Source organism: Lampris incognitus, chromosome 8 (genome assembly GCF_029633865.1).
Source record: "Lampris incognitus isolate fLamInc1 chromosome 8, fLamInc1.hap2, whole genome shotgun sequence".
Classification (NCBI taxonomy): domain Eukaryota; kingdom Metazoa; phylum Chordata; class Actinopteri; order Lampriformes; family Lampridae; genus Lampris; species Lampris incognitus.
In genome coordinates, this window is record NC_079218.1 from 11,479,049 (window position 1) to 11,502,973 (window position 23,925).

The 23,925-nt window shown below is 45.1% G+C and overlaps 1 protein-coding gene across 1 annotated transcript in view; it reads left to right on the forward strand.

Moving 5' to 3' along the window:
• LOC130117086 (cell adhesion molecule 2-like) overlaps positions 1 to 2,641 on the forward strand; it is a 125,137-nt gene extending 122,496 nt beyond the window's left edge. Inside the window, exons 10-11 of the mRNA XM_056285235.1 lie at positions 1,920 to 2,070; positions 2,505 to 2,641. Coding sequence (XP_056141210.1) covers positions 1,920 to 2,070; positions 2,505 to 2,623 — 270 coding nt within the window. The 3' untranslated portion in view covers positions 2,624 to 2,641. The remainder of the gene's footprint in view (positions 1 to 1,919; positions 2,071 to 2,504) is intronic.
• Positions 2,642 to 23,925: the final 21,284 nt, after the last annotated feature.

Sequence of the window (23,925 nt, forward strand, 5' to 3'; positions counted from 1 at the left end):
CCGTACTAAATTGTCCCTATGTATGAATGTGTGCGTGTGTGTCGGCCCTGTGATGGCCTGGCAGCCTGTCCAGGGTGTCTCCCCACCTGCTGCCCAGTGTCTGCTGGGATAGGCTCCACCATCCTTGCGACCCTGAGAGCAGGATAGGCGTTCGGAAAATTGATGGATGGATGTGTACAATGTTGATGTTCTCCTGCTCAGTCTTTCCCACAGTGCCTACATGTACCAGAATGCATTGCTGCACGCTAGCTTCTGTGTTGTCATCCATAACATCCTCTGTTAGTGTTGTGTGACGTCATTTCCACCATTGGAATCATAGCTTAGCTGAATTTTTTTTAACGGCGTCTTAGATTATTAAAAACCCAAGCTGTCCTAGGCTGTCAATTTTCCATCGCTAACTGATGTCACCGTGCGTCACCATACGTCACCATATGTCTCTGCTCTGCTGCCAGTCAGAGATACAGGAATGATCAGGAACAACTGCACGTTTTTCACATGCGATCCCTGTTGCAGATAGACGGAGAAAAGGTTGAAAATTTGCACATTTTCAAATTCCCAAATACCCCCAAAATTTTCAAATTCCCAAATACCCCCAAAATTTTCAAATTCCTTTTAAAAGGATAATTCTGGGTTTTTTTTTTTGTTGTTTGTTTTCTTTTATCAACCTGGGTCTTATTTTAGTAGTTTTTGCCATCATGCATGTCAGTTATGATATAATTTTACTCCCATCCATCCAGTATCCAAGCCACTTATCCAAATTCGGGTCGCGGGGATGCTGGAGCCTATCCCAGCAGTCATTGGGCGGCAGGTGGGGAGACACCCAGGACAGGCCACCAGACCACCACAGGCTGACACACACACACACACACACACACACACACACACACACACACATTCACACCTAGGGACAATTTAGTACGGCTGATTCACCTGACCTACGTGTCTTTGGACTGTGGGAAGAAACCGGAGCGCCCAGAGGAAACCCACACAGACACGGGGAGAACATGCAAACTCTACACAGAAGACGACCCAGGCGTCCCCCAAGGTTGAACAACCCCAGGGCTCGAACCCCAGGACCTTCTTGCTGTGAGGCGACTGCACTAACCACTGCACCACCGTGCTGCCCTATTTTTTTACTCACCAGCTCCATTTTGTATATTTTGGACATGGGCCCACTGCTGGACTTAGCTCCAGTGTCTTATGGGACAACTGAACAGGAGGCTTAGGAGACTCACATCAGGAACCTGGGCCTGTATCTGAGTACACTTGACCGCAAAGTCCAGTTTGTTTGATTAGTGTGAACACTGTGTACCGCGCCACGAGCCGTGCCCGGATCCACTTGAAAAGCTGGTCTCGAGTACGGTTCATGTGTACTCGGGGTACGGTCCGCATCAGTGTGAAAACTACTGTACCAAAACAGGGAAGTGGACTGCTGTTGGACATGATCGCAGCCTGCGCCGCTCTCATCCTCTGAACTGCACGGCCATAGCTGATCAAATATGAGGCCGGGCAGGAGGGGCGTTCTTGACCTTGTCTCCAGAATATCAGTAACAGGGGGCTTAGTGCGACGCTCGACTCCACTGTATGAGCTTGGGATCTTGCGGTTGACATGCTTTTCTACACTGGAGCGACAACATAAACAACGTCACAAAGTTGATGATGCAAGTGTCCTCTTCTTCTTCATCTTCCTCACTGCTGGACTCAGCTCCGGTGTCTTATGGGACAACTGTTCTCGTTTCAGTGGTGTCCTTACAACACAGGATCGATAAAGACGGGAGGGGGGAGGAAGAGAAAATAACCGCCAAAAGTGTATTACAGTATTTGAATTAAGCTAGCTTACGGCTAACGTTAAGTACTTATAGCTACTGCCCTGCTGTGTTATTTTACAAGCGCTCCCAGCGTGTCCTCGCAAAATGCAGACGTTTTCTCATCCCATCGCGTCTAATGTGGACGTTTTCGACAAGGTGTGTGTGTATCACACGGCGGGTCCCCCTGCAGAGAGCAGCTGCGAGTGTTCGATAGACGCCAATGTGGGCCTTTCGGCCTCATTTCTGGTGAATTACACACAGGGTAAATAAACACCGGTCAAGGTCAGGTGTCGGTTAATGTGATGTGTCTCGTACACGGGCCGCTAGCTGCTGAGCAATACATCAGCAGTGTCAACATGTGACGTCATGGGATGAGAACGAGCTCCAAATGCACACCAGCAGGTTGCAGGTGTCTCATCCGTCAAGTCACGCGGCCTCCAGAAAAATATCACCTTTTAAAGACGGCCAGTGTTCCCCTTTGATATCCTGAGGCACCACGCTTAACGGGTGACTTCACACCGGGCGCATCTTTGCCCGAGGCGACAGAATGCTGCGGTGTGGGCGTCCGGGTGGCGTGGCGGTCGATTCGTTGCCTACCCGTGTTGCCTCTGGCTTGGGGTTGGGAGCCGGATGTGGATATGTGTGTTCCGGTATTTTGTTTGGTTGCCTATCATCCTTGATGTGGTTGTGTTGCAGGAACCTACTTGACAAACGAGGCCAAAGGAGCAGACGACGCACCCGACGCAGACACGGCCATCATCAACGCCGAGGGAAACCACGCGCACGCAGAGGAAAAGAAAGAATACTTCATTTAGACTGCAGGGGGCGCTGTGTGGCTCCCTCACTTCCTCCTCTGCTCTCTGTCTCCATCTACTCTCTCTCTCTCTCTCTCACTCTCTCTCTCGCTCTCTCTCTCTCTCTCTCTCTCTCTCTCTCTCTCTCTCTCTCTCTCTCTCTCTCTCTCGTGTTCCCCCCCCTCTGACCGCTGCCCCTGTTGTGTGGAGGAGGAAACCCCGGGCGGTTCATAGACAGAGAAGTCCCCTTCATTGTTTCTCCCGCTATCGGCCTTTCATTCGGATCATTTCTGTCACGTCACCTTCTTGCCCCTCGTTTTTTCATTCATGTTGATTCTTCTTCTTCTTCTTCTTTCTTTTTTTTTTTTTGGCAGCCAGTTTTCACAGGCAGCTTTTTCATATTATTTCCCTCATCCGCAATCTGAAAAGAAAAGAAAAAAAAACTACTAGATATCCGCCGCAACTGCAAACGAAATGAACCCCGATTCATTTTCTCTCCTGTTCCTCCCCAACACACACACACATAAACAAACAAACACACACACACACACACACATATATATCCACAAACACATATCTTCTCACATTAACACGGTGCCTAAATATACAGACGCCCATCGAACTTCTGTCAATGCCTTCATGTATGGTCTGTTCTGTCAGTAGCAATGTAAATGCTCTCTGGGCGGTTTTATCCACCGTCCCTTCATCGCTTACGATCACAGCTCTTGATTATGCATTTTGTCTTTTTTTTTAATTTAAATGCGAATCTGTGCTGTTTCCGCCTTATATACGTACGTCTATCACACTGAATATGGTACTTTTAGATGGTCCACACGCCCCCCCAGCCCCCCCCATCTTCTGAATAGACTTGTAATTAAAGAAAAAAAAAAGAGTTGACCCTTTGTAAGATAAGAAGGTTCTCTGTAACACTGTAGCAAGGTTTGTCAGGTATGTGTATAATAAGATTGTTATTCTTAGTTTATAGGGTAAAGCGGCTTGTGTGGCATCGTTTAGAGCAGAGAAGCTGAGGCGTAAAAACACCAAAAACATATGAAAAATATGCTAGCTGAAGCACCGCGTCAAATAAACACAATCAACTATATAAACCCATTTGCTAAGTATGCTGTTTCTAGTATGTACCTTCTGTCTGTATATTCCTGCACTGTACAGGCCGCGGTTTAGCTAAGCGCCAACACTTTCACAGCGCCCTCTTGACTGTTTGCAATAGTTTGCCATTCTCACCGCAGGCTGTTGGGTGCAGAGAGAGCCGATCGCCTCTCTGTCGAGTTGTGTGAATTCTATTGCAATCAGCGAATTTACCTTTTCACTCTGAATGATCTTCTGTTACGCTTACGTCATGTTATGCTTACGTCATGACATAGAAGGCTTTGGTGCAAGTGAGAGAGACCCCATGAAATGCAAAGGCACTGCCGTCTGCCATTGATTCTAATCATGCACAGCAAGTACGACGATGCAAACTTCTTTTTTGGGTTTCATTGTGGATATCGTTTTTTAGGGCGGCACGGTGGCGCAGTGGTTAGCGCGGTCGCCTCACAGCAGGAAGGTCCTGGGTTCGAGCCTCAGGGTAATCCAACCTTGGGGGTCGTCCTCTGTGTGGAGTTTGCATGTTCCTTTCCTCCCGCAGTCCAAAGACATGTAGGTCAGGTGAATCGGCCAGACTAAATTGTCCCGAGATGTGGATGTGTGGACCCTGTGTGATGGCCTGGCGGCCTGTCCAGGGTGTCTCCCCGCCTGCCGCCCAATGACTGCTGGGATAGGCTCCAGCATCCCCACGACCCTGAGAGCAGGATAAGCAGTTTGGATAATGGATAGCTGGATGGATATTATTTTTCAGTGAATTCTATTGATTTTACTGCCAAAACTGTCAAACACTTGATGACTCAGTCAGAGATGGGACGTGCACTCCCATCCTACAAAATGCGTCCTCTAATTTCCTTTTTGCTCTTTCTTTTCTGTTGGCACAGTATGTGCCGAGCTTCTATTTCCATTTCATGGGGTCTTTTGGTAAAACTAAGAAAAAAAAAGAGAAGTATTGTGAGAGTGCTGGGTCATAGCTCTACAGGGGCCTCCTTCCCAAAACGCAACATTGACGACAAACAGAGAAGCACAACATAACTCAGTGAGGAATTACGACTCCTTTTACCGACAACTCGATTGCCTTTGGGAGTGAATCGTGTCTTCGGACGAGCGGCGATCAGACAGACAGGCTCTCTTTCATGCGGTCCTGGCGTGGAAACGTGCAGTGCATCTTTTCTAAACCTATATGCTCAGTCATGTTTTTTATATGATTCGCTTTGTTTTGAATTTTTTGTCCCGAGCTCCCAGCTGTAGTGTGTCTGCTAAAACGTGGTAATTAGTGAAGGTCCGTGTTAGATTTTGGATTCCTTGCTCCCTTCAAATTTGTATATTAGCCACTTAATTTCTTCACAGAAAAAAAAACTGTTATTATTTTCATTTTTTTATCGTTTGTCAGATTTCTGGCGATTTACCTTTTAACTGAAATGGAGAAATGTAATTTGTATTGGTACAAGGCATGTATATAATGTGTGAGAGGTACACTTTCATATGACACATTGGCATGTTTCTGTTTGGTTACGTTTCATATTTAATTTATTCGAAATGGAGGTTATTTCTGAGGAAAAAACACACTATGAAAGTGTATGTGTCACTCGGCATTGGACGGCAGTGGCCTCTTGTAGTGTTTTTTTTGATGGTACGTGTACCGGGTGCCACAAATCTGAAGGATTTGGTGTTTTAAGTAAAGATTTTAAATTGAAATCCCACTGAAGACGTCACTGAATCTGTGCGGACTCCCACGCTGTGCCGTGCACCGTGCACTGTGGCACCGTGAACCGTGGCATTGTGCACTGTGGCACCGCGCACCGACCGGTTTCTTCCTGCAGCGGTTGCAGTTTGTTTTATCAACAAAGAAAATCTGGGCCCTGTTGTCCCGACAGAGGAAAATGTGTTTTTGCTTGATCCCTTAAGATGTCATTAAAATGCATTTATACGAACAAAGCTGTTGCTTTATGCTAGTGAACATACTCATATGTTGGCGGCAGTGAAAGTTGATGCGGCAGGTATGCTCATTTGTACCATCTTAATTTGAGAAAGGCGATCCCAGTGAGCTGCGTTCATTTCTGATTTTTACCAACACGTCTTTTACCGTGGGTCGCTTTAACTGAACGGCAGGAATACACGTATCAGTGTGGTGAATGAATGGAAAAATACCACAGCCTCTGGAGATTAACTCTTAAAGGCAAGTCACGGATGCAGTAAGAGGGTGAAAACATGACCATCCATGGTAAAAAAAAAAAAAGAAGGTAAAAATAGTCAGCACAGCTGTCTCCAATCCCGCTGCCAATTTACAATCTTGTGCAAATTAGGCCAGCCCAATTTTGGCACCATCTGGAGCTTGCACTTGTCCACTGTCTGTTACTCTGGTAAGTAACGCCCCGCTTTCCCTGCATGTCATTCAGCACACTGTTCCAGCAAATCACAGGAAGTCGTTAGAATAATATTTCTACCCGTTTCTATTGTTACCATCAGCTTATTGATTAGGTTACGTACTGTTTTGTTTGTTTTTGATGTCTTTAATACACATTATGACAGCACAGTGGCGCAGTGGTTAGCAGGGTTGCCTCACAGCAAGAAGGTCCTGGGGTCGAACCCCGGGGATAGTCCAACCTTGGGGGTCGTTCCAGGTGGGTCGTCCTCTGTGTGGAGTTTGCTTGTTCTCCCCATGTCTGTGTGGGTTTCCTCCCACAGTCCAAAGACATGTAGGTCAGGTGAATCGGCCATACTAAATTGTCCCTAGGTGTGAATGTGTGTGTGTGTGTGTGTGTGTGTGTGTGTGTGTGTGTGTGTGTGTGTGTGTGTGTGTGTGTGTGTGTGTGTCGGCCCTGTGATGGCCTGGCGGCCTGTCCAGGGTGTCTCCCCACCTGCCGCCCGATGACTGCTGGGATAGGCTCCAGCATCCCCGTGACCCTGGGAGCAGGGGAAGCGGTTTGGATAATGGATGGATGGATGGATGGATGGATAATACGCATTAACTGGATTTAAAAAGTGTCTGTGCCACAGTTTCATCTGTATTTGAAAGCCTGTGCACCTTATTAGCACCTTGTTTTTTTTTAAATAGGTGCAGTTGTTTTTCAGCCTGGTCCTTGTCTTTAGAAATTTCATATCACATTTCATGCATTAAGAAATTTTAAAAACTTTTTTTTTGTTTTTTCATTTGTACATTCCTTGTGTCTTAAATATTACACACACATACATTTTCAGGAGACTGGTCAGGTGGATTTGCACTTCTGCGTGTCAACTGTGAGAAATAGGATATCTCATATTATGTGACGGATGCTGACAAACCAGTTTTGCAGAGACCAGAATGTACCGGTTTGTGTTTCGATGAGTCGGATGGAAGAGGTGCCATTTCCAACAATTATATGCACTCTGACTAATTTGACAGATTCTTCTTAGTAGCGTTCCTGTTCTGAAGACCACCTGTAAATACCCGTTCTGACATGGTGTTAATGAGCTAATGTGTCACAAATGGCTTTTTATAATAGTTGATACCAAACCTGAATGTTTTTTTTTGTTTTGTTGTTTAACAGCCTGGCGCATCGCATCATGCACTATTTTGTACCGTATCAGGGTCAACTATAGTTCTGTTGCATCGATCCCGCGGTTTGTAGTGACGTCTCCTTCCCTTTTTAGTTGAAAGAAGCTTTAAACCTGTTGCCTACTGCCTCTCCAACACGTTTCTAATATAGACACAAAACGATCAGCTAGAGAGCCCCGGCAGTCGCACCCCTGCTCCACCCGCTTAAATGACCAAGTAGAGATTAGGAGTAGTTGCCACCCTCTGTTATACGACATTAAATATTCCTCCAGATAGTGTGGATTTACATCTGAGTTGACACGGTGTCCTGGTTTTGTTGCTTTCCACAGCGGTGATGATAGCATGATATGGGCTGTTCAGTGTTATCTCCTCTCCTCCAGCCCCTCACATGTCTCTACTGTACAGACTGGCTTCACTGAACTTCTTTTGGTCCTTTGCAATGTTGACAATAGAGTTGGCTCAAGCTCTTGGGTGCAAGTTTTTGTACTGATGATGACAATAACTTTTACCACAACAGCATGCCGTGCTGTTCTTTGTTCAGGTTTTACTTTTCTTTTTTTTTGGGTGCTTTTTTTTTTGCATCTCAGGAAAATATTTCATTTTCGAGTTATTCGTCTTAACATGGGGGACTTTGCGAGCGCCTCTTACACTGCTATGATTAGTCCCTGTATGCTGACACCATGTACTTGTTCAGTTTAAGATTTATCACAATGTTAATAAAAATTATTCGATGATTATTCGGTATTTCTGTCATCTTGCTGTGGGATTGTGCTTTTGAATTTTTTTTTGTTGTTTTTTTGCTACGATCACAGACTTGAAACATTGAGAATTAGATGTTTGCTGCGCGCGGCGTCGGCTGAGGGGTCTCGACAACAGATCAAAACCATGTTTGCTGCCCAGTGTAACGATAACTCCACCTTATGGAAGGAGAGTAGTCCAAAGCTTCTGCCCTCTACACTTGTTTTTCTTTGTAGCGAGGCGCCTTTATGAACGTCTCCCTGTAGATGAAAGGAGTTGTGACTCTCCCTCACAGTCGAAGAGACAAAAGTCATCCACAAGTATAGCTTAGCAGAATCAAAGCTAGCACTAGACACACTGTTACTTCATTTAGCTTCTGATGTATACTGGGGGCTCCCAGGGGTTCGGTATCAAGCTTTTGCTGAGTACGCTTGGTTGGGTATCGCCATCAGCGAGGTTTTTACTCCCCTGCTGTACGTGGGATTTCTTCTATTTAATTTAGAGGCTCATTCTCATGTGTGAAATGGAATTGTTGAATAAATAGTTGCCAAAAACATTCTCCTCCAGCCTGGCCTTTTTGTTTCTTCTTGGTCACCGTCCGGCCCGTGGAGGTCACCGTCAGTGAATCTCTTCTGAAACAGTTTTATCGAGTTTGTTGCTCACAAGCGTCGACATGCCAAAACCAGTACACACAAAACTAACACACACAGGCCTATTTGAATCTGGATCAGGAGTCGAGAACATCGATTTGTCATGTCATTACGAAGTGTCGTTTGCCCCAGCCCACAGCAGTGCAACACAAAGACAAAAACACACATCCAAACTACAAGAACACATATATCCAACATATAAAAAAAAACAAAAATTTGTTTTTCACTGTCCAAGAGAGCCAATGCCAGGATGACTGTGGGAGCTGCCGGTCTGCATGGGCTAGCAGTTAGCTTAGCCTGCCCCGCTTCCGCGTCCTGCCGGACCGCCCTCGGTGTTTCCTCCTCGGGCGCAACTCCAGTCCCCAACCAATGAGGGACATCCCGGCTAATACGGGACAGTTAGCTGGGGTGTCCCTTATACTGGGTCAAATTGATTTGTCCTACACGTGACCGCCCTTGTCCCGTCTAACCGCTAGAGGGCGCTCTCAAGGTTGTGTCAAATCTGATAAAACAGCGGCAGCAGCAGCAGTGCTGATCAGGACGGGTGAGAATGATCCCCTCTCATCATCCAATCACACCCCCCCCCCCCAAGATAGCAAAATTGCTGTGGCCCGGACCCGTCCCACACCGACACTTTCATCCGGCCCACATACCGCGTGGAATGATGGCACTTGGGCGGTCCGCTGCTGTTTGCCAGATCTGGGCCAGAACCAAGCCATAGCAATGCCGCGTGTGCCACATATTTGCCAAAGGTGGGCCATGTTTGTTTTACCTGTTGTACGTTAGGCCAATCGGGAGTAAGGGGCAAGGGTCACTGTAAAGGGGGGGGGCGTTAGGGAGAGAAGGGGTGAGACGGTAGATTCAAGGCTTGTGAAGAGGAGTAGCAAACGTCAGTCTTACGGTTTACAAGTTTAATCGCACATTATTCGGAGGTGTGAACCATAAGTGTGATGCTGGTGGATGTAAAGTGAACGTCGGTTAGATGTTACTGTGTCATTCTCCGGTTCACCGCGAGTGTCGTTAGCCAGCTAGCTAGCTAAGCTAGCAGATGTAGTATCCTTGTTGGCTAGCTCAGTGCACATACGCAGCTGCTGAAAGAAGACCCGCAGGGGACCAGACACACCAGATACCGGTTTGGGCCACCAGGATTTGCTCACACGTCCTCTGGCTACGTGGGATTCTCACGTGGGAACAAGTCACCAGCAGCAAGCCTCTCGTCTCGTTTCCGCCCGCGCCTGGACCAGTCGCGCGCACCGCATTTCCTGTCGCCGTGGGAACATTCTGGAACCGCCATTCTCCTGAGCTGAGTGAGTACATTTGTCCGTTTAGCGCGCAACAGTGAAGATAACATCGGTTGCACGTGTGAAAACAGGCCTGCAACGAGGGTGGGTTATTGAGGACCTCTTTATTAGTTTGATAGATGGCGGCTTTAGTTTAGTTGATGTTTAATGTGTTTGATTTGGAATATTGAAAAAGGTGCCTGTTTTAATTTTGCATTTGAACTGTATTGAGCCTGCTATAGTGACAGTGCACTATTTATTTATTTATTTAACAATAACTAAATGTTTTGAGTTGCAACTTTGTCTTGTTTCATCTAAAGGTTATTCATTTCATAGGAATTGGTATAATTAGGGAACCCAAACTAAGATTAATGTAAATTGGATTATAGTGAGAGAACCTAGGGCCCTGTCCTCTATAGTCATGGGCTGCACTTCCACAGACATGCACAAGAAGGCCACACTAGCTAAAGGTGCGAGCAATATTGGTGCATTCTTCATGGCATCTACTGTGGAAAATTACAATGATTGCGGCAAGTGAAGCCTCATACGCGTATCATACGGTTAAACATGGACTCAGCTACATTAGCACCGACTGTATTGTTAAGCTCAATGATGCATTGTTTCATGACTCAAATGTTGTGAAGAAGATGCACTTGGGAAGAACAAAAGCTGAGATGATCACAGTGAATGTTTTAGGACCAAAGACTGCGGGATATCCTGGATGATCTGTCCCTGACTGAAGGTGAGCATGTGTTTTACCCGGTTGCCACTGATGCCTCAAGCAAGGGAAATAGAAAAATATTTCCAGTGTGCGTGAGATATTTTTCGGTCTGAGGAAGTGCAGTGCAATTTACTTGACTTTTATGAAGACAGTGATGAAACTGCAAATGGTATACATCAAGCTCTGATGAACTGTCTGGAAAAGTATGAAGTGGATGTTAAACATATCACAGCCTATGCAGCAGATAATGCCAATGTCAGCTTTGGAAAACACCACCCCGTTTACCAGTTATTGAGCAGTGTCAACAGTCACATTCTGAAAGCTAATTGCCCAGCTCACATAGCTCATAACACCTACAAGCACACCTATGATCAGCTGTCAGTGGATATTGAGTCACTCGTTTTAAAGATCTACAGCCACTTCGCAGTATCTGCTTCCAGAAGAGAGGAACTGCGTGGCTTTTTTTGCCTTTGTTGACATTGAGTGGCATGAAATTCTGTGTCGTGTTTGCACACGATGGCTGTCGCTTCATCCAGCTGTTGATCGTCTCCTGCAGAGCTGGCCAGCTCTCACCTCATACTTAGGGAGACCTGTCCTGTGGCACTGAAGAGGAGTTTTGAGGATGAAGAAAAAACTGGAGCTGCTGAGATTTATCTGTGCTTTTTCCACAACGTGGGGTGTGTTTTTGACACACTGGTTAGAAAGCTGGAGCGAACAATGCTCTTCATCACAGATGTTTACGAGGAGGTGGGAAAATTCAAAGTGAAGATGCTTCAGTGGAAACAAGACAGCTATTTTGGATACCAGACCAAGCAGCTGATGGACAAACAAGTGTCAGCACAAAGAGCAAAGCAGCAGACGGACTTTCTGAAGTTCTATGACTCTGTCATTGCATACATTGACAAGTGGTTTGATTTCTCATCGGAAAATGTAATGATGAAACAAACCGATCAGCTTACCTGAGGAGCTCTCCTTCACTGACCTGGAGCAGGTGGTGGCTGCCCTCAAAATGACAGAGACAAGTCAGTATGGACCAACGCAATGAAGAGTTTTGTGCTAGCAGGGAGGAAATACAGAAAGCCAGACAGGATACCACAAAATCCACCAATTAGAAATGGGTGGCAGTTTTCCAAAACATAGGGAAAGTCAGCTTGATCAACATGTTCAGGATTGTCTCATTTGTCCTCAGTGCGCCAGGCTCAAATGCCTCTCTGATGACCATTAAATGGACAGACTCAAGAAACAGATGCAGCACAGAGCTGATCAAAAATGAACTTTAAATATCTGTGAACTGTGACTTGTCATGTAAGGACTTTTCTGTGGCTGCACAAAAGGACAAAAGACTGCTTGAATCGGACAAGAGCAGCAGAAAAAGTAGACTTGGTGAGTAGAGGCATGCCCCTCTTTTGCATTTAAATGTATTTTTGTTGTTGTTTTGAGGGTCCAAGTTGTGTTTTCCAACTTTTATATAGTTTTAGTGAATAAGAATATGAAGCATCCATTGCCCACCACTGATTGTGTATACAGAGAGTGCACCTTCTGTGAGTCTGTACTGTTTGATTCCTCTGCAAAACTTCTTTATATGGAAATCCAAGAGACCTGAAACCTCCTGCGCAGAGCAGACTTGTCAGTTCAGAGAGTGTGGACCAGGAAACCTTACTTGACTTGTACAGTATTGAGTTTGTCACTGTACCTATGTTCCATGTGTTATAAATAAAGTTGTTTAAAAAAAACATTGATGGTTTGGTGGGGTTCGACCATCCATCTTTGGTCATTTCCCCTCCGCTGGATTCCAGCGACAACACTTTGGTTGCAGCACTGCATTAATCAGTGGTCCTTTCAAACCTCGTCACAGGATTTCAAACCATGAGACTGTTTGCTGCCCACCTCATGCTCGGTTTTGATTTGTCAACCTGTTTTGTAAGTACAAAACTTCCATGGGGGTTTCAACCCTTGTTTTACAGACCCCGGTAGAGGTTGTTTGGCCCAGGTATTCCCATACTTTTTCGTTCCATGACCCACCTGTAGAGATGCTTTTTGTCTCGGGATCACATGAAACAGACAGGGTGTGTCAACATTAAACATTATTTTAGTGATATTTTGGAATACAGTTAAACTCATTGCATTGTTTGCTTTGACTAAAAAAGTATGAAATCAAAATCATCCTTTTTTCTTTTTTTCTTAACATAAATTCACTCGCCAAATAAAATGCGTTTCTGTTGGACATGGGTCATGACCCATAGTTTGAAAACCACTAGCTTACACATAACCTCCCGGAAATTGACACGGACCCCAGAGAGGCCAGTAAAATTGCAGTTAATGGGGGACAAGGGCACACAAGTTGCACTTTTAACTTGCGAGGTTTATCAAGCAACCAGCACTGCACAACAAAATCTCTACATGAACATTTACGACGAGAGAATGAGTGCTGTAATGACCCGAGGAACTGGCAAGAGAGCATCCAAATGGGGTCAAAACGCAGTGGAAGCGCAATTCGTGGGCTAAGTAAGGGCACAATTACCTTTAATAATCCCCTGCGTCTCATCCGTCCTAAAAAATATACAGTTGCATCTACTCCCAAGAAATGTGTTTTAAGAAAAAAGAAAAACATTTTGACTAGCCTGGGAACCAGATGAATCCGCAAATGTTAAACATGAGCTCGCAGATTTGTCTAGTTCCCAGGCTACATACATCTTGACTCAAACCTCGAATAGCTCACCATCATGGGTGTGGATTCTATACGTTACATCATCTCTTCAACAGCTGTGGCTGCTAAAGCAAAGCAAGTAAAATCCCAAAACAATACTTATAACACTGGTCAACACAAATTTTCTTGCATGGCGTTTTTCAACGGATTCTAGCTAACTTTTGGGTGCTGAATCCAAATCTGGCATTAGTTTTTGCCCATCACATCAGGTTTTTTGAACTATGAAAAATCATTATTTTTGAGAAAACAGCAATTTTACACTCGGAAGTTAAAAAACACTGTTGCATTAGAAGATCGATAGATGCAAAAATGATTACAATGAAAGGTACCTACTTCAATTACAATATTAAATCATACATTAACATTTAATCCATGCTGGCTTGCACATATTTTTACACATTTTCTCAATATTTTTAATGTATGAAAAGTTTTACAAATTTCACTAAACTAATATATAGACGGAAAAAGTTCCCCTTAACATGGTGTACGCCACTTAAATACAAGGCATCACTCAAGCTCAAAGCAGTTTTGTGACTTTTCACAACATTCAAAATGCAGCAATAAAGGCAAAAATTTGCTAATATAAGAAAATAAGTACCGGTACTTGAAAGCGTAAGTATCCAAAGGCACAGGTGTAATCATATTACAACATGGTAAACTTCCTCTTTGCGGACAATCTCTCAAATACAGCATCTGGGACATCCCTCATCAAACTCCAGCAGTAACCTGCCATCATATTTGAGTCCCAACGACCTTGATAACGTTCTTCCATCACTTTAGTGTCTTGATGGAAACGTTCACCCTGTTCCTCGCTTACATCTCCAAGGTTATCTGGAAACTTGCTCAGGTGACTGTGCAAGTAGTGCACCTTGATGCTCATTCTGCACCCCAGCGCTCGCAGACTAAGGAGCAGCTCCTCCACAATCTCTCGGTAGTTGTCATCTTTCTTGTTCCCAAGAAAAGTCTGCACCACATTAGTGAATGCATTCAGTGCTCGAGCTTCCACAGCTGTCATCGTCATAATCAAGTGTGGGTCCTTGAGTAATGCTCTGATCTGAGGTCCGTCGAATATCGCTGCTTTTTTCTTCTCGTCGCTAAGACTCGGAAAGGTTGAACATATGTAGCCAAAGCAGTCTCCAGTGTGATCAAGAGCTTTAACAAACTGCTTCATCAGACCGAGTTTGATGTGCAATGGTGGAAGGATGATATTTTTCCGATCAACTAGTGGTTCATTAATGATGTTCTTGTCACCAGGTATCAAACTATTCCTTGATGGCCATTCCTTTCTCACCCAGTGCTCCTCCTTAGCCCTACTGCCCCAGTAGCATAGGGAACAAGGGTATTTGGTGTAACCTCCTTGTTGCCCCAAAAGGAAGCTCACCATTTTCAAATCCACACAAATCAACCATTCATGATCATGGTACTTCAATTGTTCAAGTACAACCTTGATGTTTGCATACTCCTCCTTCAAGGTCACTGAGTGTCCTATAGGGATGGATCCATAGATGTTCCCATTGTGAAGTAAAACACATTTCAAACTTCTTTTCGAACTGTCAGTAAAGAGTCTCCACTCACTTGAATGGTACGCAGGCAATCCCATAGGGAGGAGAAGCCCTTCAACATCATTGCAGTATACAAGTTGACCATCAGAGTGGAAATACTTCCTCAGTTGTGCCTCTCTGTTGCAATAAAATGAGACGCTTGTGCCAGGTTTGAGAAGGTTTTTCTCTTGCAGCCTGGAAGCCAACAACTCAGCAAATTGTTTTGGCAAATTCAAATCTCGGATCAGATCATTCAATTCAGGCTGACTATACAGTGAAGGTCAATCAAAAAATGAATCCAATGGCTTGTACTCTGCATCTGCTTCTTCATCATCATCAACGGATAAAGATGTGGATGAAGCAAGTGCTTATGTTGTAGTTTAAGAATTGGTTAAAAAGAGGCAACTATTGACACAGTGGATGTTCTCTGCAATGACTTCTCATGGTCAGAGTTGCACTGGTGTATAACTTTAAATGTAGCTGTTGGTTTGTTTTAAGAGTTGGACTGGTTGATATTCTATCAGTGTGAAGTGGTGAAGTGACAGTTCTTTGTGTCTTGACTATTGGGCTTACCTCAGACATCCATCAGCTGCTAGAAAAAAGTAAGAAAGGGAACTGAGGGATGTGCAGAAATGGAAATGAAAACACACGCACACACACACACACACACAAGAAGCAGAAGAGTAGAAAACATGCAGGTGAAAGACACTGAAAGGGGTTGCGGAGGCGGTCGAGACTGACAGCGTGGAGGAAGAATAGGTATCAGCTCTTCTTGATGAAGGAGGAGGCGATGACCCTGTGAGCAGAGAGAGAGAGAGTTAAAAGCCAAAGGCAATACGAGGGTTTGTCTGACAGGTGAACTGCAAAGAGCCAACCTGTCAAGGAAAATCACCAAAAACATGGAGGAGAAGTGTGCATTGCCAGAGCTGAGGTGAATTTCTTTCCCCCGGTAAATAAAAAAAAAATAGGGGGGGGGGGGGTAGGACTGGATAAACAAAAAGACGAAGGCTTGAAGAAGTGGCGGGGCTTCCTTCTCATGTGCGGCTCATGGTGGTTGTGGTTTTTCCAGTATCTATTTCGACAATGCTCAGTAAGAGATGGAAATGCAGGGTAGAGAGATAGGTCATTAAGATTTGGTGCTATATTATCATCACTTAGTGTGCAGAGTAGTCAAATACAAAAAAACAAAACACCAATGCAGACAAATACACACACCTTAGGACTGCTAAAAAAAGACTATGATTGGTAACTGCTTTGAATAGAAATGTGGATGCTCTCTTTCCAAAAATTGCAAATATTCAATGTATGACTGCCAGGTTCAAAAAAGCAAGACCTTCAACTGAGGATGCATGGAGGTTTGTAGCATCTCATATCTCTGATTTTATTGTATCAGATACAGGTGGAATATCTGTAATTATTAATTTGTAATTATTATTATTACATCTATTGTCCCACCACACCCTACTCATATTGTTACAGAGTTGCTGCAGACCTTCTTTTTTTTCAAAATATAATAAAGAATGTGGATCACAATATAGAATTTGAAACCCATGCTAAGAAACACAAACACCTTATGTCAGGCCATTGCAAAGAACTCGTCTCCCTCCAGTCGTCGGAATGGGGGGTTGATCAAAACCACATGACACTGAATTCTTCAAAATATTTTTTGACAGAAACTTTTAAGTGATAATTAAAGTACACCATCTGCTGCATCACTTTACCATCTTCTGTCATTCCTGTCATGATAGGAAAACAGATGATTTTGGGTAGAAAATGTTCACAAAGTTTAAGAACCATTGTCACATTTCAATGTCGTGCTAATATTTATGCCAACTTTAAATGTAAAATTAGAGTGAAGCACAGCTAATTTGGACACCATCTGTCTACTAAGTCATTATTAATTATTAATTATTAAGTCATTACCATGCTGTGAGCGTCAGTGGCTGATACTTCCCAGTTCAAAGATATAATTCTATCTACACTACATTTCTGAGTTCTGCTAGATTCTGTTGAGATCAAATTAGATGTAAATTTTAGAGAGTTCATGAAACAGATTGTCCTTCAGTTCACAATCCATCCATCCAATCCAACAGCAAACCAATGTTAAAAAAAAGATACTTTGTCTCCATTAATAAATAGCTATTTATTTTATCCATCTGGAGCATGGAGTCAGATAGCCGAATCAGTAGTGCTGTTGAATTTTTTTGATCTGGTAGGATGAACACTGGTGCAGTGGCTCCCTTTGACGTGAAGGAGCAGCGGCTCTACTCCAAGCTCCCTCCAGATGTCCGAGCTCCTCACCCTATCTCTTAGGCTGAGCCCAGACACCCTATGGAGGAAACTTATTTAGCTGCTTGTATTCGAGATCTCACCCTTTTAATCAATACCCAAAGCTAATGACCATAGGTGAGGGTTGGAACAGAGATTGACTGGTAAATTGAGAGCTTTGCCTTCTGGCTCAGCTCCCTCTTCACCACAACAGTCCAGTACAACGTCCGCATTACTGCTGATGCTGCACCAATCCGCCTGTCAATCTCCCGCTCCATCCTACCCTCACTCATGAACAAGACCCCGAGATACTTGAACTCCTTCACTTGAAGCAACAACTTATCCCCAACCTGGAGGGAGCAGTCCACCATTTTCCGGTAAAGAACCATGGCCTCAGAGTTGGGGGTGCTGACTCTCATCCCAGCCATTTCACACTCAACTGCAAACCGCCCCAGTGCTGATGATGCCAACAAAACCACATCATCTGCAAAGAGCAGAGATGCAATTCTGAGGTTCCCAAAACGGACACACCCCTCATCTTGGCTGCACCTTGAGATCCTGTCCATAAATATCGCAAACAGAATCGGAGACAAGGGACAACCTTGGCGAAGTCCAACACCCACCGAAAACGTGTTTGACTTTGTACTGAGAATGCAGATACAGCTCTCACTTTGGTTATACAAGGACTGAATGGCTTGTAGCAACTGCCGTGGTACCTCATACTCCTGCAGTACCCCCCACAGACTGCCCCGGGGTACACGGTCATAAGCCTTCTCCCAAGTCCACAAAACACATGTAGACTGGCTGGTGAACTCCCATGCCTCCCTTAGCACTTCCACAAGAGTAAAGAGTCGGTCCTTGGTTCCACAGCCAGGACGGAATCCGCATTGTTCCACCTGGACCCGAGGTTCGACAATCGGTTGGAGCCTCCTTTCCAGCACCTTAGAGTAGACTGTCCCAGAGAGGTTGAGCAATGTGATGCCCAGATAATTGGAGCACACCCTCAGGTCCCCTTTTTTAAATATGCGAATCACCACCCCAGTCTGCCACGCCACAGGCACTGTCCCCGACCTCCACGGGACACTGAAGAGGCGTGTCAGCCAAGACAGCCCAACAATGTCCAGAGCCTTCATCATCTCAGGGCGAATCTCATCCACCCCCAGTGCCTTACCACCGAGAGGCTTCTTAACTACCTCAGAGACCAGGGATATGGGTGGAGCTTCTCCTGAGTCCTTAGACTCTACCTCTGCCACTAGGGACGTTTTAGCTGGGTTCAGGAGCTCCTCAATGTGTTCTTTCCACTGCCCGACAACATCCTCAATCCGGGTCAGCAGTTCCCCTCCCCGGCTGAACACAGCCTGAGTCAAACCCTGCGTCCCTTTCCTGAGTCGCCGGATGGTTTGCCAGAACTTCCTTGAGGCCAACCGAAAGTCCTCCTCCATAGCCTCGCCAAACTCTGCCCACACCCGAGTTTTTGCTTCCACAACCGCCAGAGCCACAGCCCTTCTGGCCTTCCGGTACCTGTCTGCTGCTTCAGGAGACCCCTGGGCCAACCAAGCCTGAAAGGCCTCCTTCTTCCGCCTGACGGCTTCCCTCACCGCCGGTGTCCACCAGCGGGTTCTTGGGCTCCCACCTCGACAGGCAAGGATGACCTTATGACACAGCTCCTACCTGCTGCATCTGCAATAGAGACTTTGAACATGGACCACTGAGACTCAATGTCCCCAGCCTCCCTCGGGATACACGAGAACTTCTTCCAGAGGTGGGAGTTGAAGACATCACAGACAGGGGCCTACGCCAGACATTCCCAGTTCACCCTCACTACACATTTGGGTTTACCAGGTCTGTCCAGCAGCCTTCCCCGCCATCTGATCCAACTCACCACCAGGTGGTGATCAGTTGACAGCCCTGCACCTCTCTTCACCTGAGTGTCCAAAACATAAGGCCGCAGGTCTGATGATACGACCACAAGTCTATCATCGATCTTTGGCCTAAGGTGTTCTGATACCAAGTACACTTATGAAATACCTTATGTTCGAACATGGTGTTTGTTATGGCCAATCCATGACTCGCACAGAAGTTCAATAACAAGGCACCGCTCAGGCTCCGATCGGGGAGGCCGTTCTTCCCAATCACGCCCTTCTAGGTCTCTCCATCATTGCCCACATGGGCATTGAAGTCCCCCAGCAGAACTATAGAGTCCCCAGGTGGAGCCCTATCCAGGACACCACCCAGAGACTCCAACAAGGCCGGATACTCCAAACTGCTATTTGGTGCATAAGCACACACAGCAGTCAGAGCCTTCCCCCAGCAACTTGCAGTCGTATAGAGGTGACCCTCTCATTCCCTGGGGAAAACTCCCAACATGGTGGCGCTCAACCGGGGACTTGTGAGTATCCCCACACCCGCCTGGTGCCTGTCACCTTGGCCAACTCCGGAAAAGTAAAGAGTCCATCCCCTCTCCAGGAAGTTGGTACCAGAGCCCATGCTATGTGTGGCGGTGAGCCCAACTATATATAGTTGGTACCACTCCACCTCCTACACCAATTCAGGCTACTTCCCTGCCAGAGAGGTGACATTCCACATCCTGAGGACCAGTCTGTGATGCCAGAAGTCGGCATGCCCCGGTCCCCGCCTGCCACCTGGCCTGCATTGCACCCTACCCCAATGCTCATCCCTGCATGTGGTGGGTCCACGGGGTGGTGGCACTATGTTGTTTTTTGGGCTGGACCTGTCCGGGCCCCATGGGCCAAGGCCCCGCCACCAGACATTCGCCAGCAAGCTCCCTTCCCAGGTCTGGCTCCAAGAGGGGCCCCGGTTTCCCTTTTCCAGGTGAGGTGCTTGACTCTGCTGTTGTAAATTCATTGGGTTTCTTGGGAATCGCTCTTAGTCTGGTCCCTCCCCTGGGACCAATTTGCCTTGGGACACCCTACTAGGGCCTATTGCCCCCGACAACACAGCTCCCAGGATCACCGGGGCACCCAAAGCCCTCCACCAGGTTAAGGTGGCGATTCTCGGAGGGGTCCACACTCCCCTACATCAAAAATTCTGTTCTGCTGTTATGCCTCAGTGACCATGCATGCAATAGACGGGATCTTGGCCCAAAATCCTGTCAACTGCATTTGAATGGGGGTCACATCAATGTCTACAACCCATCAGAGCATATGATCCTGCCATTAAACCATGCCAATTTAGCCGCCCCCTAGATGCTTAAACCAAACCAAACGTGTCTAAAATTAACAGTCTCCAATCTAATGCCTAAACATAGCCATTTTTTACTTGACACCTGAATTTTATCTTACCTTACTGCCTGTATCCTGGCCAAAACGCTCACATAATCTGACGGGTCACAAATTTTGGTGTAAAATGGTGTAACACTGCTGCAGTTCTTTCAGTGTGTCTAATGCCAAAGGAGAACTGGTGAAACTTGCATCATAAATGATAATCTATCCATGTAAAAAGAAATATTTTTCCAGCAAATCTGTTAGTTACACCAACCAGTGGCTGTCTCAGGCTATTTGAAGGGCAGGGGTGGGGAAAAAAAAAAGGGAACCAGCTGTACGCGGTGGGGCACCAGGACACAGGAAGTCATGATACATTTATGGTCCACTGGAAGGGCACCCATTAATGCAATGTATCATGTTTTCTCCACTGGAAAGGCACCCTATAGGGCACTTTATCATGTTTTATCTACCATAGGGGCATCCAAGACGGCACTTTTGTGGTGTTTTTTTTAGAACATGGGAGCACGTGACACCAACATTGTTCTTGAGAAGGAGTTTTGTACTTATAGATTAAGGACTTATAATGATCGCTGATTCCAAAGCACTGGTGTCTTGTCTGTTTGCATACTGTTGCCGTCAGATAACTGTCAACAAATCGTTTTTGATAATCTGTATAAGTAAAAAAAGATCAGCAAACTTCTTAGTTACACCAACATAATTCTTGGGAAGTGGTTCTGTACTTAAAAATTAGGTTTTTATGAAGATCGATTTGAAATGTGGCCAAAGAAGACCAGCCGGTAATGTAAAGGGCTCCTTCTGACCAGCCTTTCACAGAGATGCCCCCCCCCCATTCCCCCCACTCCCCTCACCCCACTGTCGTTGATTTTCAGATTTGTGTAATAGAGAACGCTTAAAGTGGGTTTCATTACTCTTTAAAGACATTGCAAGGTAACCACAAAGTGGACAGGACAAGGCAACATGGAAGGCAAAGTCGGATCCCGGCCAGCGTATTAATTTGGTGCCAAATTGACCGAGTAGAATCGACCATTCGAGTGCCATCTTCACATTGAGATGGGCATTTGATTCAAAACAAGGCTAAGATGCTTTCAGAAAAATATTCTATGACCCTTTAAAATCAATCACTTCATCAATAAGTGCTACTTACAGCTCACATGCGCATTTACTATTCAGTCAACATCTCTTTTCTAGCTTCTGGGTTGATTTATAAGGAGGGGGGGAGATAAAATAGCAGAGTGAGGTTAGGGTAAATGAAGGAGAGGATTAAGGCCCCAGTCACACCAGAATTTATGACAGCGGTATTTCACACCGAAATCAATTCATTTTAATGTGATTGTTGAAATGAGTGGATTCGCTTCTGCCAGCAAAGTAAATTCTTAAAATGTATTCATTTGATGCATTTCATTTGACTCAAAATGAGTTCAACTTTGGTGAACTTTGACATGTGACCGTCAACACATAGCAAAGCTGCTTTGATTGTGTTGACCTCTGACGGGGGCGGTCGCTAGCAAGGGTCCAAAACAGAGTAAGCTAAGATTTTAGCACTGTCACACCATCCATCCATTATCCAAACTGCTTATCTTGCTCTCGGGGTCACAGGGATGCTGGCGCCTATCCCAGCAGTCATTGGGCGGCAGGCGGGGAGACAACCCGGACAGGCCGCCAGTCCATCACAGGGCCGACACACACATATTCACACCTAGGGACAATTTAGTACGGCCGATTCACCTGACCTATATGTCTTTGGACTGTGGGAGGAAACCGGAGCACCTGAAGGAAACCCACGCAGACACGGGGAGAACATGCAAACTCCACACAGAGGACGACCCGCGACGACCCCCAAGGTTGGACTACCCAGGGGCTTGAACTCAGGACGTTCTTGCTGTGAGGCGACCGCGCTAACCACTGTGCCACCGCTAACCACACTATCAAATTTTATGCAGTTGTGCTCCACCAGAATATGTCTTGCTACATAAAAGATATACAACATGATTAGCCATTAGTCATGAAGCAAGAGTGTAATTGTATGTCACTTCTTTGGTCGCCAGGCTTCCAGTCCCACAAGGTCACTTTGAAAAAAGTGTTGCTCTGCCAATTTCTGGTGTGACTGAAAGAAGACCCAAGAAAAGAATGCAAAAGCGTGACGGGGCAAGGAGAGGAAGTCGAACAGTCTGTCTAGGGCTAGGTTTATGAATGGTGAATGGTGAAAGGTTTCACACAGACATTACCATACAGTACATACAGCCTCAAGCTAGGTGTCATTCTGACTGCACTGTGCTGTCAGTCTGCCGGCTGTGTGAGCCACCGCTTCGTATGCAAATATACTTCCCAATGTCATTTCACTATCTCCAACTCCGGTCACTGTATTACTCCCTTCCTCTCCTCCTCCTCCCCATAGCTTCCACTGTCATTCCTCATCCCGCTCCTCTCCCCACCAAAACCTTTAAAAGTCCTTCTGCATCTCCCCATGTCCAGGCTTGTCATTATGGGGAATTCTCTGGTTTGACTCCGTTGGCACACAAACCAATTCACAGAATCTTCTTGAGGGAAAAAAAAAATCTTAATTGAGCCATTTTTTTAGCTTCTAAGTCAGTAATCGGATTTTACTTTTCATGACTAAAAACCCTGAAGACGGCATAATGAAACATTCAGCAACATTTCTTTATTGGTAAATGACAAAAATTGTGTTTTTGTTATCACTTTATCCATAACTGCGCTCAGTTGCCTTATTAATATTCCTGAGTTGACCTTTGAGTGACACGTACAAACAATTTTGTGATAAGCGTGGGTGGGATTTCATATCTTGATGCTTTGATCTGATTGGCTGAATGTAAATGAGTTTGTCTGGCGACATCATGAGTATCAGAGAAGAACGCTGAGAGAAGCTGGAGGCGTGAGAAGTGGAACTCTTATTCTTTTTTTTCATTCTTTTATTGTTTATTATATTTTTTTCCAGTTGAAAGAGATAGTACAAAATTAATGTCAATTAAAGTATAAAGTAAAATTAGAAAATACTAGTGTTTCAAATTTTTTCTATCTTTGACACAAAAAAAACTTGTTTAAAATTGTCAAAAATAAGATCTTATATATTTTCCTGACTTTTATCTTTTTTGTAAGAAAAAACTTCTTGAGATGAAAATTTGTCATAATTGTTGATTTCTTTTAACTTCAAAGTCGTCTTTCATTGTCTTTTTATTGTTTCGGTTAAAAGTTATGTCTTTATAGCTTTATTATGTGTATCTAACATCAAGCTTAGCAATCATTGCTTAGGTTTTCACCACACACACACACGAGAGAGAGAGGAGAGAGAGATAGATTCAGGCCTAAATGATGTCTCATCTCATTTGAAAATAACCTTGGACATTTGACAATTAAACATAATGGGCAATTTATGGTTGTAAACCCTAATTCTTTTCTTGTTATAGTTTCTTCTGTCTTCAGGTTCCTGTGGGAAAGTGTTGCAGGATGTCTTGCTGTTGAGCTCCGTTGTTTTTTGTTTGTTTGTTTTTTCTAGGCAGACTTTTTTATCCATGTTTT